Source organism: Pan paniscus, chromosome 15, assembly GCF_029289425.2.
Source record: "Pan paniscus chromosome 15, NHGRI_mPanPan1-v2.0_pri, whole genome shotgun sequence".
Taxonomy (NCBI): domain Eukaryota; kingdom Metazoa; phylum Chordata; class Mammalia; order Primates; family Hominidae; genus Pan; species Pan paniscus.
Window position 1 is genome coordinate 23,671,880 of NC_073264.2, and position 14,323 is coordinate 23,686,202.

Sequence of the window (14,323 nt, forward strand, 5' to 3'; positions counted from 1 at the left end):
ACAAAAAAGTAGTCTTGGAAACCAAGCGATCCATCACTTCATCTCAACTGGGCAATTCAGCTTTTCTGGAATGCAAATATGTTTGTCTTCACCTTGAGATTTGAACTTTCTAATTAGTAATTCTTTTTCTTAGTGATCATAAAGATCAAGCAAGAAAGTACTAGTCTTCCTAGACTTGAACACTACCTACATAGGTTATATGTATTTTACTAAAAATAGACATTCCTAGACGATGACAAGAAAACTATGTAATAACATTTATGGAATGGAATGCAACCAAAGCTATACTCCAAGTATACTAGCGAAGGCCAAACTATTCTAACAAATATATGCCAAACGTTCAGAGGCTTAATGAACAAAGTTTGTCTTTCTTGTGAAAATCTGGAGCAGATATTCCAGGTCAGCAGATGACTCTGCCTTACATGATCTTTGAGGAACTGAGGTTATTCTCATTTGGGGACTCTGCTATTTCTCAGAGACTTACCATCATATGCAGGGTCATGGCCTGGCTATGCCAGGTTTCACTTAGCAAGGAGATGAACGAGTGGGTATGGAGCAGGCATGACCATTCCCTTAAGAATCATGGACAAGAAATAGTAGAATTACTGACTCCTAAGATTATGGACAGCTTTGGGTAGCCTGTCCTTCAATGGTAAGACAATTTTAGAAGTATCTACCATCTTTCATAAAACATGTGGACACTAGTTTTCAGCTATTCTGCACCAGCTCACAAGATGGCGGTGTTCTATTTTGAATGACTTCCGTGCGTGATTGAGTGGGAGGGATTTGAATTTAAATAGAACCAAATGACACTTTTTTTAATGGTTGGCTGAATTGCCAAATTGCTATTTCCCTTTTTCTGAGTGTGTGTCTGTGTCCGTGTGTGTGCATGTGTGTGTGTGCACGCACGCGCACACAGGCAGACTCTAGGGGTAGAGTGTGATGGTTCAAAAAGAAAAGGAAACGCTTAAAGGTAGTGAATCACGTTTTGCCCAGGAAAACACACTTGATAACTGAAGGATGATGAAGTGTCCACAGGCTTTACTAGCTATCTTTTGGCTTCTACTGAGCTGTAAGTAGGGTTACTACAAAGGGTCAGGGGCAACCTGATCCTCAGAACACTAAGAGGGTAAAGTAGACTTCGTTCTGACTTATTGTCTGGGAGCCCTATGGTTCCAATGGTGAATAATTATCACATTTTTCTACACAGGGGTGAGCAGTGAAGACAAGGTGGTACAAAGCCCTCTATCTCTGGTTGTCCACGAGGGAGACACTGTAACTCTCAACTGCAGTTATGAAGTGACTAACTTTCAAAGCCTACTATGGTACAAGCAGGAAAAGAAAGCTCCCACATTTCTATTTATGCTAACTTCAAGTGGAATTGAAAAGAAGTCAGGAAGACTAAGTAGCATATTAGATAAGAAAGAACTTTTCAGCATCCTGAACATCACAGCCACCCAGACCGGAGACTCGGCCATCTACCTCTGTGCTGTGGAGGCACAGTGCTCCCTAGTCACCTGCAGCCTGTACTCAAATTCTACAGCTGAGGCTCTGCAACTGTAAGATGGGGAACTTGCTATATTGAGCAAGCCCTCAAAAATAAACTATACGGAAAAGCAGTTATTGGTCAAAATCCTTGTGCCTATGTTGACAATTACTTTTGCAGTTTACTGAATCCTAACTCAGAGTCATATCACTGCATTCACCACTTTCTCTGTGAGTTTTCTATGGGATTCAGCATAGCTAATGTTTCTAGAGGGTCACTCAGGATACTAACTCCATTGCCACACCATTATGCTCTGTGGTAGAAAGCAAGCCCTTTTATCAGGATTGTACAGGCAACTGATATGTACACTACACATTAGGGAATCTGCCTAACAGCTATGGATGTTTTAGCTTCTTTCCCAGGACAGGCACATTTATAGGTAAAGTTCTGCCTATAACATTTTTTTTCTGGACCTACTAGCAAAGAACAAAGGGTAGGAACAAGCAGGTATCATTACCTGATTAAAACAAAAGGTTTTCATTCTCAATTGCATTATTCTTACTTACTATCTTCATTTTAGGATTGTTGCCTATGCTAGGTACTTCATTAAAGTGGTGATAGAATTTTTCAAGATATTACACATTAATTTGTATACTTAGAACCTTAAGCAGCCTATGAAAAGAAAGGAGTTAGTTGAAGTAAGTTATGTGAAGCTAACATAAACTTAGCCTACTTATGTTGTGATACACTCTTTCAATGAATTATGTAATCATATATATGGTATTTACAAAGAGCTTGAAATGGAAGCTACCATTTATTGAAAGCAAGTATTATGTACCTTGTATTTTGCAAATATCATCTCATTGAATTCTCAAAATCACTTTGATAAATCATCATTATTACTTTCTGTTAACATATTAGGAAATGCAGACTCAGAAAGATTAAGCCCCCTTCCCCACCTCCTACCCCAGACAAATAACTATAACAGAATCTGAAATCAGGTCTATCTGACTCCAAACTATACTTTGTCTATTACATGTCCCGATGTTAAACATCACTGAGGAAAAAATTTACCCACAGTGTGACCACAATTATGTGTAAAAAATGTACACAAAATATGAAAATCATGTGTTTAACATGTAAATAAAATAACATTTACAATAATATGTGAAGAAAATAACTCCAAAAGTTTGCAACAGTATTAGTTATCTTTGAATACTGGACTTAATACTGTTCATTGTTTTACTCCTTTACAATATTCTTTATTTTTCAAATTATCTACTATGAACTCAATACTATTATTATTTCAGAAAGAAAAATATACATTTTAAAATATCAAAATCCAAGTAGGCTGAACTGCATTATATGATTATTATCTGACACTCACAGTAGCTTAATTACAAAGAGGAATAGACATGACTTTACATAGTCAAATGATACAGCATTAAAATAAGATTTTTGATTGCTAGCTCTTCAAATCACTGTAGACTAGTGCTCTCTTCAATTGGGAATGTTTTAAAATTACAAGAAGACCTATTTCTCCTGAGAATTTATTTGAATGACTGTCCTATGGGTAGAATGCTTTAACATCCCATCTCTGTGTAGGGGAGGACAGGCAGTAAAGGCCACCCGTGCTTGTGAGTTCATTAGACAATTCATTGCAAATTGAGCATGGTTTAGGTTTCACTGTCTGGGAAATGGGGAGATAGCCTGAGAAAAGGGCAGGTAAACATTCAAAGAGGAGGGGAAGAAACAGTATAAAAACTAATAGAATGTATCCTGCCATTTTTAGCCTGCACAGTCTTCTGTCCATTTTCTTTTCTCCTCCTTTCTATCTACATCAAAACCCAGAAATCACACAGTGGATATAAGAGGAAACTCTGACAGTCATTTATTTAAGACTGAAAAATAGAGCGGGAAACCCTATGCAAGATGCCCAGTGTGTCTGGCTCTGCGGTATGAAGAGTTTATGATTTAGAAGCCAGAGATTTAGCTGTCTTTGACGGGAATGTGCAGTTGGAAGGGGGAAGTTTCTTTTTTCACTCTTTATTGTTTCCTATCCTAATGAGAACCAAACAATTTACATCTCAAAAGATCAACCTGTCACCAAAATAACATGTATTTTAATGCTAAGACTAAATATCCATTTGTTATAAAAGAAAAAACAAATTAAAAAAATTTATAACCTCAACCTACAGACATTACCACTATTAACTATTTAGCATTTTGCTTTCCATTTCACCTGTATCAATGAACATGAAAAAATAAGTCTGTAGAGATGTGGGGAATTCAACTTATTTCAAACAAAGAGTGTTTCTCAAAGTCACTGCAAAAATAGGTGTTTCTGTTCCTTAAAAAAATCTACATGGTTAAGATCCTCCCACTTTTGACCTGTGAGTTGTGATAAAAAGCTTCCAGAAAACTCATCTCAGTGACTTGATTATGAAATGCTACCAGTTTGAAGCAGTCACTGAAAAACATAAGGTCATAAATCAGGAATCCAGAAGAAACAATGAATAGCAACTTTATCTTCACTTCACTTCTAGCACTGGCTCTCCAAGGTAACAGCCCTATCCTGTACCCAGAGTGGCCCTTCTGGAGAAGGTGGCTGGTTTGACCTATGACTGTTGAGTGTTTTACATTGCAGGGTCTGGGAGAGCAGACTGGATCAAGCCCCAGGAGACAGAAGTATCTGGAACAGAAGGGAAGACTGTGAACCTACTTTGTAACTATGGTACATCATCGGGGAGCTATCTTGATCTCTACTGGTTTTGACAGTATCCGAGCCAGGCACCAGAATACATTCTCTACAGAGGGTGGGGATATTCTGGAAAAGGAGATGCCAGTTTTGCCATAGGAAAGTTTTATTCAAAGAGTACAGCAAATGCAATAAATGTGTACATTAGAAATCTGGTTCCTGCAGACACTGCCTTATATTACTGTGTACTGAGATGCACAAAAAGAACACTTCCTAGGGGTGTCATACAAAAACACCAGTGCACAGGAGGAAGGAGAGCATTTGTTATAACCACACTGATTTTTTTTTTTTTTTGCAAAGGCGTCATTGTAAGTGGAAGACACTGGATCAGGAGAATTCTGCTTTAATAATAGCTATATATAGTAATTTGTAGGCAAATAGCTTGAGCTTTTAGAGTTTCCATTTCCTGAAATTAGATAGCAATTCTAATTTGTAAGCTTTTATGAGACATGGTTTTAACACTTGGATTAAGTGCCTAGCATGTCCTACATGCTCAGCAAATGGCAAATATCTTTTCTTGCTCTCCCTCTCTGTCTAACTACTTTGACCTCAAAGGACCCTTCTTTCACTATCTGAGAATCTTCTATATACTCCTACTGATAAAATAACAACAACAATAATAATAATAATAATAATAACCCTAAAAACATCCATGCAAGACCTAGATAGAGAAGGCTTCTTTGCCCAGGGATCAATGGTCATTGTGCCAGGATTTTAAAAGTGTATGCTCAGCAAATCCAACAATCAGAGGACAAAAGGACCCCAAGACACTAGCTCCTGAGTTCATAGACCAGGGCAGTTGGGCATTTATCGTGATCTGAACAAGAACAGGAGAGAGTTCCTCACAAGACTAAAGAGAAGAGAAAGACATTTAGCATTAGGTGGGTGGTGGGAGAGAAGAGAGAAATTCTTGGGAAGACTACAGCCATGTTCTGGTGTCAGATCTGACCTCCCTAGATGGAGAAGAGAGGCCAAGTGAGGCAGTGGGTCCTCAGCCCACCTGGTAGAGGAAGAGGGCACCTGCCACTTCCTGCACTGGTTCAAACTACACTCCTAACAGAATCCTATCATTTAATCTGGATGTGAGCAAAGCCTAGCATCTTTGTTTGGACTGGTGATAGATGAAAGGTAAAAGAGGAAGGAAGATTTAATTTAGAGCCTTATTCAATAGTCTGCAGCAGCACTAGCACCTTACTGCTTGCAGGCCGGAAACCTCAAGGTCTAGCAGTTCACAGTGAAGCCTGCACCACACTGGCTGCTGAGTAACTGCCCCAGTCACTAGGAGGGCTTGGAAATCAGACAGCAAATGACACCTTAAACAATATGTATAAGGCCATTCTTGCACTGTTATAAAGAAATACCTGAGACTGTGTAATTTATAAAGAAAAGAGGTTTAATTGGCTCATGGTTCTGCAGGTTTTATAGGAAGCATGGTGCTGGCATCTGGTTGGCTTCTCAGAAGGCCCCAGGAAGCTTATAATCATGGTGGAAGGCAAAGGGGGAGCAGGCATGTCACATGGCCAGAGCAGGAGCAAATGAGGGAGAGTGAGGGGGAAGATGCAACACACTTTATTTAAACCAGATCTTGTGAAAACTCACTCACTAAAGCAAAGACAGCACCAAGCCATAAGGGATCCCACCTCCATGATACAAACACCTCCCCCCAGGCCCCACCTCTAGCACTGAGCAATACAATTCAACATGATTTGGGTGGGGACAAATATCCAAACTATATCATTCTACTCTTGATCCCTCCTAAGTCTCATCTCCTTCTCACATTGCAAAACACAATCATACCTTCCCAATAGTCCTCCAAAGTTTTAACAAATTCCAGAATTAACTCAAAGTCCCAAGTCTCATCTGAGACAAGTCAAGCTTTTCCACCTATGGGTCTGTAAAGTCAAAAACAAGTTATTTACTCCCAAGATATAATGTGAGTATACACAATGGGTGAGCACTCCCATTTCAAAAGGGAGAAATTGGCCAAAAGAAGGGGCTACAGGTCTCATACAAGTTCAAAACCCAGCAAGGCAGCCATTAAATCTTAAAGCTCCAAAATAATCTCCTTTGACTCCATGTCTCACATCCAGGACACACTGGTTCAAGAGGTGGGCTCCCAAGGCCTTGGGCAACTCCACCTCTGTGGCTTTGCAGGGTGCCACCCTCACAGCTTCTCTCATAGGTTGTTGAGTGTCTGGCTTTTCCAGACACAGGGTGCAAGCTGCCAGTGGATGTACTATTCTGGGATCTGGAAGATGGTGACCCCTTTCCCACAGCTCTACTAGGCAGTGCTTCAGTGAGGATTCTGTGTGGGGCCTCCAACTCCTATTTCTCCTCCACACTGCCCTAGTAGAGTTTATTTGTGGGGGCTCTCCCCCTGCAGCAGTCTTCTGCCTTGGCACCCAGGTTTTCTCATACATCCTTTGAATCTAGGTGGAGGCTGCCAAGCCTCTTTCACTCTTGCATTGTATGTGCCTGCAGGCTTAACACCACATGGAAGCTGCCCAGAGTTATGGCTTGCACCCTCCAAAGTGGCAGCCTGAGATGTACCTGGGCCCCTTTGAGTCATAGCCAGAGTGGCCAGGATGTGGGGAGCAGTGTCTTGAGGCTCTGCAGGGCAGCAGAGTCCTGGACCTGGCCCCTGAAACCATTCTCTCCTCCTAGGCCTCAAGGCCTGTGATGGGAGGGGCTGCTGCAAACATCTCTGAAATACCTTTGAAGCCTTTTCCCCATTGTCTTGGCTATTAGCATCTGGCTGTCTTTTAGTTATGCAAATATCTCTGGCAAGCAGTTGCTTTGTGGCTTGCTTGAATTCCTTTCCTAAAAAATCTTTTTCTTTCTCTGCCACATGGCTAGGCTACAAATTTTCCAAACTTTTACACTCTGCTTTTTAAAATACAAGCTCTAGCTTTAAGCCATTTCTTTGCTACTGCATCTGAGCATAGGTTATTAGAAGCAGCCAGGTCACCTCTTGAATGCTTCACTGCTTAGAAATTGCTTCCACCAGATATACTAAATTATCGCTCTGAAGTTCAAACTTCCACAAATCCCTAGGGCAGGGGCACAATGCAGCCAAGTTTGTTGCTAAGGAATAGCATGGGTGACATTCGCTCCAATTGCCAATAAGTTCCTCATTTCCATCTGAAATTTCATCAGCCTGGCCTTCATTGCCCATATCACTATCAGCATTTTGGTCATAATCATTTAACCAGTCTCTAAGAGGTTCCAAATTTTCACTCATCTTCCTGTCTTCTGAGCCCTCCAAATTTCTCAAAACTCTGCCTGTTACCTGGTTCCAAAGCTGCTTCCACATTTTCAGATATCTTTATAGTAATGCCTGACTTCTCAGTACCAATTTGCTTTATTAGGCCTTTCATGCACCACTATAAAGAAATACCTGAAACTGGGTAATTTATTAAAAAGAAAGGTTTAATTGGCTCATGGCTCTTCAGGCTTTACAGGAAGCATGGTGCTGGCATCTGGGGAGGCCTAAGGAAGCTTTCAATCATGACAGAAGGCAAAAGGGGAGCAGGCATGTCACATGGCCAGAGCAGATGCAAGACAGAGAGAGTGAGGGGGAGGAGCCACACGCTTTTAAATGACCAGATCTTGTGAGAACTCACTCACTATTGCAAAGACAGCACCAAGTCATGAGGGATCTGCCCTCATGATCCACATATTTTCCCCCAGGCCCCACCTCCACCATTGGGGATTATAATTCAACATAAGATGTGGGTTGGGACAAATATACAAATAATATCAGAATAATTTCTTTTATAAAAAAGTGAAAAATACTTTTATTAGAGAATAATTTTCAAAGATCTGTTTAAAACTAACTTTTAAAAACAATGACTATGGGAAACATTCACTAATGCATAAAATAAAATATGTAATCTTTTTCATTTTCAGTTTGTGCAAAGTCATTTTCACACCCTGTTGGTAGCAACACAATATATTGGTACAATCTTTTACACAGTGAATTACTTGGAAAGGGATTTTGAGATTCATTAAACAGTTCATGCCTTTGAACTGTTTGAAACTGAATGAACACCTTTGATCCATTTCTCAGAATTTATATTAAAGATGGATTTTAAGTAGAAAAAACCCTCTAGGCAAGAAAATAGTAAAAATTTCTCAACCAGTTAGAGGAATTTGGATGGCAACTTGACTGAATACTTTACAACTATTTAATGACCTAATAATACTAAAAACATAGTAATGCTCTTGACATACAGTTAGATAAAACATAGAGTTCATATAATAACCATATGCTCACACTAATATCGAATGAATGAAGCACATAGATAAAAACTGGAAGTTTTGATGCAAAACTGAAAGTATGAAATTTTTTAGTGTCTGTACTTGCAATATTTTAATTTTTATTTTTTCATGGAATAACTATGAACTTGTGCCTACAATAAATAACATTTTAAAAATTCTCTTGACTCCAAATGTTGTAGCTAGTGGAAAAACAAACAAACAAACAAGGATCTCAACCCCAGCTCTGTGCCCTTGGCTGTTTCTCCTTTCTTCAACTCTGGGGCATCACTTTTCTGGTTCCCTTCCCTTAACTAAGTCCTCTCCTTCATTATTCCCCAAGACCTGCTGACAGAAACTCCGCTGAAATATTATTTGTGTCTCAAACCTATCTTTGATATGGGCAAATAAGGAGAAAACTATTTTCAGTTCTTTTCTATTTTCTCTGCAGTAGACTCAGTAGCTAGAAGATTGAGCTGATTGTACCAAAAATTAAGAATTCTTCATTGACATCACATGGGAAAACCATCTCCGGTTTTCCAAAAAGGAAGATTAGGTAAGGCTATATACCATGTCATTTTTTTAAGTTGGAACATTAAAGATAAAGCTTAAGTCCTCTCTGCTCATGTTTTCATCTGTTCTCTTTTCCCAGAGCTAAATGTTGCTCTGGGTTTGTGAAAGGAAATTAAATCTTGGGACCCCAAACTCATTGAGCCAAAGGGAAAAGTTAAGCTGGGAACTGGGCCATGCAAACCTGCCTCGCCCTTTCAGTTCCTACATAAGATGGCTACAAGATGAAAAGCTACATGACTCCACCATATTTTGCCCACAAGGAAATTCCTAGTGAGCTGCAAGATCTTTACCCTATGGTGTCTCTGTTAAAATTTCACCTTGGAAGGCCAGGCGCGGTGGCTCACCCCTGTAATCCCAGCACTTTGGGAGGCCGAGGTGGGTGGATCACAAGGTCAGGAGACTGAGACCATCCTGGTTAACATGGTGAAACCCCATCTCTACTGGAAATACAAAAAATTAGCCAGGCATGTGGCGGGTGCCTGTAGTCCCAGCTACTCAGGGGCTGAGGCAGGAGAATGGTGTGAACCCGGGAGGCGGAGCTTGCAGTGAGCCAAGATCGCACCACTGCACTCCAGCCTGGGCAGCAGAGCGAGACTCTATCTCAAAAAAAAACAAAAAACAAAAAACAATTTCACCTTGGCAATGTAAACTGATAACTTATTATCTTTACAGGTGCAGTCAACCCCCTGTCCACCAGACATAAATACATATCTGATTGTTCCCCTGCCCCATTTTGCCTATGTTATCTTGTGTAAAAACGCAAATTCCCCGCATTTTTCCTCTGCCCCATTTGTCTATGTCATCTTATCCAAAAAAAAAAAAAAGCAGATTCACTAAGCCAGACAAAGGCATGAATAACTATTTTTCCCTAACCTTCTCTTACCTAAAAATTGTATACTTCTCAATATCCCACCCTTTCCCCTTTAAATCTGGAGCCCTCAAAATCATCTTCAGAGAAAGTCATAGACCTGTCTCCTGGGCACACATCCTTAAATTTGGCAAACAAACCTAAAATGATTGAGACTTGTCTCACCATTTTTCTCAATCGACAGGTTTATAATTTACATTTTAAACTCTTTATCATTATTAATATGCACATATAAATGTACATACTCATGGGAAATATAAACTATGATTTTATGGCATTTTTAACTAAATGTTACACATGATACGTTTTTCTCCACAATTTCCTTTCATTTTACTCAACAAAATAGACTTGAAGACTAGCCAGGTTGATAGATAGAGATCATCTCATTTCCTTTTAATTCATGTAAAGTAAATCATTCTATCAATACACTATATTTAATAATACTGATAGTAATAATATTATTTCTCCACAAAGTAGACAACTAAGGTTCAGAAAGATTAATTTGCCAAGGTCACATAATTAGTAAGTGGCAGAATGAAAGACAAATGAAATCTTCTGACTTTAGAAAGTTCTTCTGTCTTTCTCATTTCCAACATGTTTAGTGGCAAGAGAAGGGTTTTCTTCACAGAAACCTAATATCCCAAGCAAATTTGTATATAGGATTTCTCTTGCAAATTACCTCTCACTTGGCTCTGTTCTTATGGCTATTAGGCAATAAATAATAATAATAAAAATAAAAATAACAAAAACCCCTCTCTCCCATATTTTGAAAATTTTTCAATGCAACACAATGGTCAATGTTGTTCATTTTTTCCCTCATTTCTTTGTCTCCAACCAAAGAAGCATATCTCTATTTTAATTACTCTACAGTGGGGAATCAAACTGATTGGGATATAAACCTAGGCATTTGAGCTGGCAATGGCTACCCTCTTTGGGTCCCCTCCTTTTGTATGGGAGCTCTGTTTTTACTCTATTTCCCTTTATTAAATCTTGCAACTGCATTCTTCTGGTCCATGTTTGTTACGGCTGGAGCTGAGCTTTTGCTCGCCATCCACCACTGCTGTTTGCCACCATCACAGACCTGCTGCTGACTTCCATCCCTCCAGATCTGGCAGGGTGTCTGCTGTGCTCCTGATCCATCGAGGCACCCATTGCCACTCCCGATTGGGCTAAAGGCTTGCCATTGTTCCTGCACAGCTAAGTGTCTGGGTTCATCCTAATCGAGCTGAACAGTAGTCACTGGGTTCCACGGTTCTCTTCCATGACCCACGGCTTCTAATAGAGCTATAACACTCACTGCATGGCCCAAGATTCCATTCCTTGGAATCCGTGAGGCCAAGAACCCCAGGTCAGAGAACACGAGGCTTGCCACCATCTTGGAAGTGGCCCACGACCATCTTGGGAGCTCTAGAAGCAAGGACCCCCGGTAACATTTTGGTGACCATGAAGGGACCTCCAAAGTAGTGAGTAATATTGGACCACTTTCACTCACTGTTCTGTCCTATCCTTCCTTAGAATTGGAGGAAAATACTGTGCACCTGTCAGCCAGTTAAAAATGGTTAGCGTGGCCACTGGACTCAAGATTCAGGTGTGAGGCTCTCTGGGGAAGAGCTTTCTAACAACCCCCAACCCTTCTGGGTTGGGGACGTTGGTCTGCCTGGAGCCATCTTCCACTTTCAACTTTCTTGGGGAAGTGGAGGGCTGACTAGAGGCAGAAAGCTCTCATCCAGAACTCCCAGCAGTAGCCGGTTGAGACCATGGCACAGCCAGAAGTCTCTACTCAACAGTCGTCCATACCTCCTGGGTCCTGACCAAGACTTTCTTGAAAGTGTAGCCCCAAAATTCTCCTTACCTCTGAATCTACTTCCTCTGATCCCTGCCTCCTAGGTACTAATGGTTCAGACTTTCATTTCCTCTAGAAAGTTGTATCTCCAAAGGGATCTAAGGAAGCTCTACACTGTGTCCTTAGGCACTTAGGCTATAACCCAGGGAGTCTTATCCCTGGTGTCCCTCCCAATTTAGGTATACAGCTCTCAACATGGGCAGTTATGTGGGACCCATTCCCCACCACCCTTGCCAGGGCCCCAAGTTTGTAATGGCTAAGAGAGAGAGACAGAGAGAAGACACACACAGAGAGAGAGAGAGAGATGGAGAGAGAGAGAGAGATGGAGAGAGAGAGAGAGAGAGAGAGACGGAGAGAGAGGCAAAGAGGGAGTCAAAGAGAAAAAGATAGAAATAGAAAAAGAAAAGTGTGCCCTGTTCCTTTAAAAGCCAGGGTAAATTTAAAACCTGTAATTGATAATTGAAGGTCTTGTCCATGACCCTGTAACACTCCAATACTTTTTTATTTACACTTTGTTGTCAGTGTAAATAAGGGCTTAGCCCAAAAGCACTGAGGCCACTGACAACCCGTAGCTTTCCTATCAAAAATCCTTAGCCAGTAACCCACAGATGGGCCAAATGCATTCAGTCAGTACCGGCAACTGCTTTGCTAAAAGCAGAAAAGTAACTTTTAGAGGAAACCTCATTGTGAGCACACCTCAACAGTTCAGAATTATTCTAAGTCAAAAAAGTGAAAAGGTAGCTTACTAACTCAAAAATCTTAAAGTATGGGGCTATTCTGTTAGAAAAGGGTAATGTAACTCCAACCGCTGATAATTCCCTTAACCTAGCAGATTTCCTAACAGGGGATTTAAATCTTAATTACCATAGAAAGGTCCGACCAGACCTAGAAAGAACTCCCTTCAGGACAGGACGATAGATGGTTCCTCCCAAGTGACTGAGGAAAAAACCACAATAGGTATTCAGTAATTGATAAGGAGACTCTTGTGGAAGCAGAGTTAGAAAAATTGCCCAATAGTTGGTCTCCTCAAATGTGCGAGCTGTTTGCACTCAGCCAAGCCTTAAAGTACTTACAGAATCAAAAGACTATCTCAATCCTGACTCAAAAGGTTACCTACACCCTCTCTGAAATGAATTTGCATAAGAACTGTTGTTTATGGGAATGTATCTTGATGGGGCAACTGGGTTGTTATGAAATACTCAGGAAACCAGCCCAGATCTAGGACTCACCCCTGAGAGCAAAGGCAATGTTGGGCATGCTGGTAAAGGACCGCTAGAATCCAGCAGCCGGGACCCCTTTCTTTGTGGTCAAGAAAGGTGGGAAAACAGGTGCAGGACTGCTACATTGGTGAGCGTAACTAATTCGGTAAGCAGAGGTCCATGGGTGGTTACACACCCTGGAAAGGAATAAGCATTAGGACTATAAAGGACACTCTAGGACTAATGCTCATCGGAAAATGACTACGGGTACTGGCATCCCTATGTTCTATTTTCAGATGGGAAACGTTTCCCCCAAGGCAAAAATGCCCCTAAGATGTATTCTGGAGAAATGGGACCAATCTGACCATCAGACGCTAAGAAAGAAATGACTTATATTCTTCTGCAGTACCGCCTGGCCATGATATCTTCTTCAAGGGGGAGAAACCTGGCCTCCTAAGGGAAGTATAAATTATAACACCATCTTACAGCTAGACCTCTTTTGTAGAAAAGAAGGCAAATGGAGTGAAGTGCCATATGTACAAACTTTCTTTTCATTAAGAGACAGCTTGCAATTATGTAAAAAGTGTGATTTATGCCCTACAGGAAGCCCTCAGAGTCTACCTCCCTACCCCAGCAAGCCCCCAACTCCTTCTCCAACTAATAAGGACCCCCCTTCAACCCAAGTGGTCCAAAAGGAGATAGACAAAGGGGTAAACAATGAACCAAAGAGTGCCAATATTACCCGATTATGCCCGCTCTAAGCAGTGGGAGGAGAATTCGGCCCAGCCAGAGTGCATGTACCTTTTTCTCTCTCAGACTTAAAGCAAATTATAATAGACCTAGGTAAATTCTCAGATAACCCTGATGGCTATATTGATGTTTTACAAGGGTTAGGACAATCCTTTGATCTGACATGGAGAGATATAATGTTACTGCTAAATCAGACACTAACCCCAAATGAAAAAAGTGCCGCCATAATGGCAGCCTGAGAGTTTGGTGATCTCTGGTATCTCAGTCAGGTCAATGATAGGATGACAACAGATGAAAGAGAATGATTCCCCACAGGCCAGCAGGCAGCTCCCAGTGTAGACCCTCATTAGGACACAGAATCAGAACTTGGAGATTGGTGCCACAGACATTTGCTAACTTGCGTGCTAGAAGGACTAAGGAAAACTAGGAAGAAGCCCATGAATTATTCAATGATGTCCCCTATAACACAGGGAAAGGAAGAAAATCCTACTGCCTTTCTGGAGAGACTAAGGGAAGGATTGAGGAAGCATAACCTCCCTGTCACCTGACCCTATTAAAGGCCAACTAATCTTAAAGGATAAGTTTATCA

At 40.9% G+C, this 14,323-nt stretch overlaps 2 gene segments (V, D, J or C); both read left to right on the forward strand.

The window, feature by feature from the left end:
- The window catches only part of LOC100994878 (T cell receptor alpha chain constant-like), a 349,562-nt gene that overhangs the window by 22,784 nt on the left and 312,455 nt on the right, over positions 1 to 14,323 (forward strand).
- LOC129393762 (T cell receptor alpha variable 36/delta variable 7-like) lies at positions 1,021 to 1,563 on the forward strand. The segment is given in 2 exon segments: positions 1,021 to 1,072; positions 1,211 to 1,563. Coding segments are annotated over 2 exon segments (405 nt in total).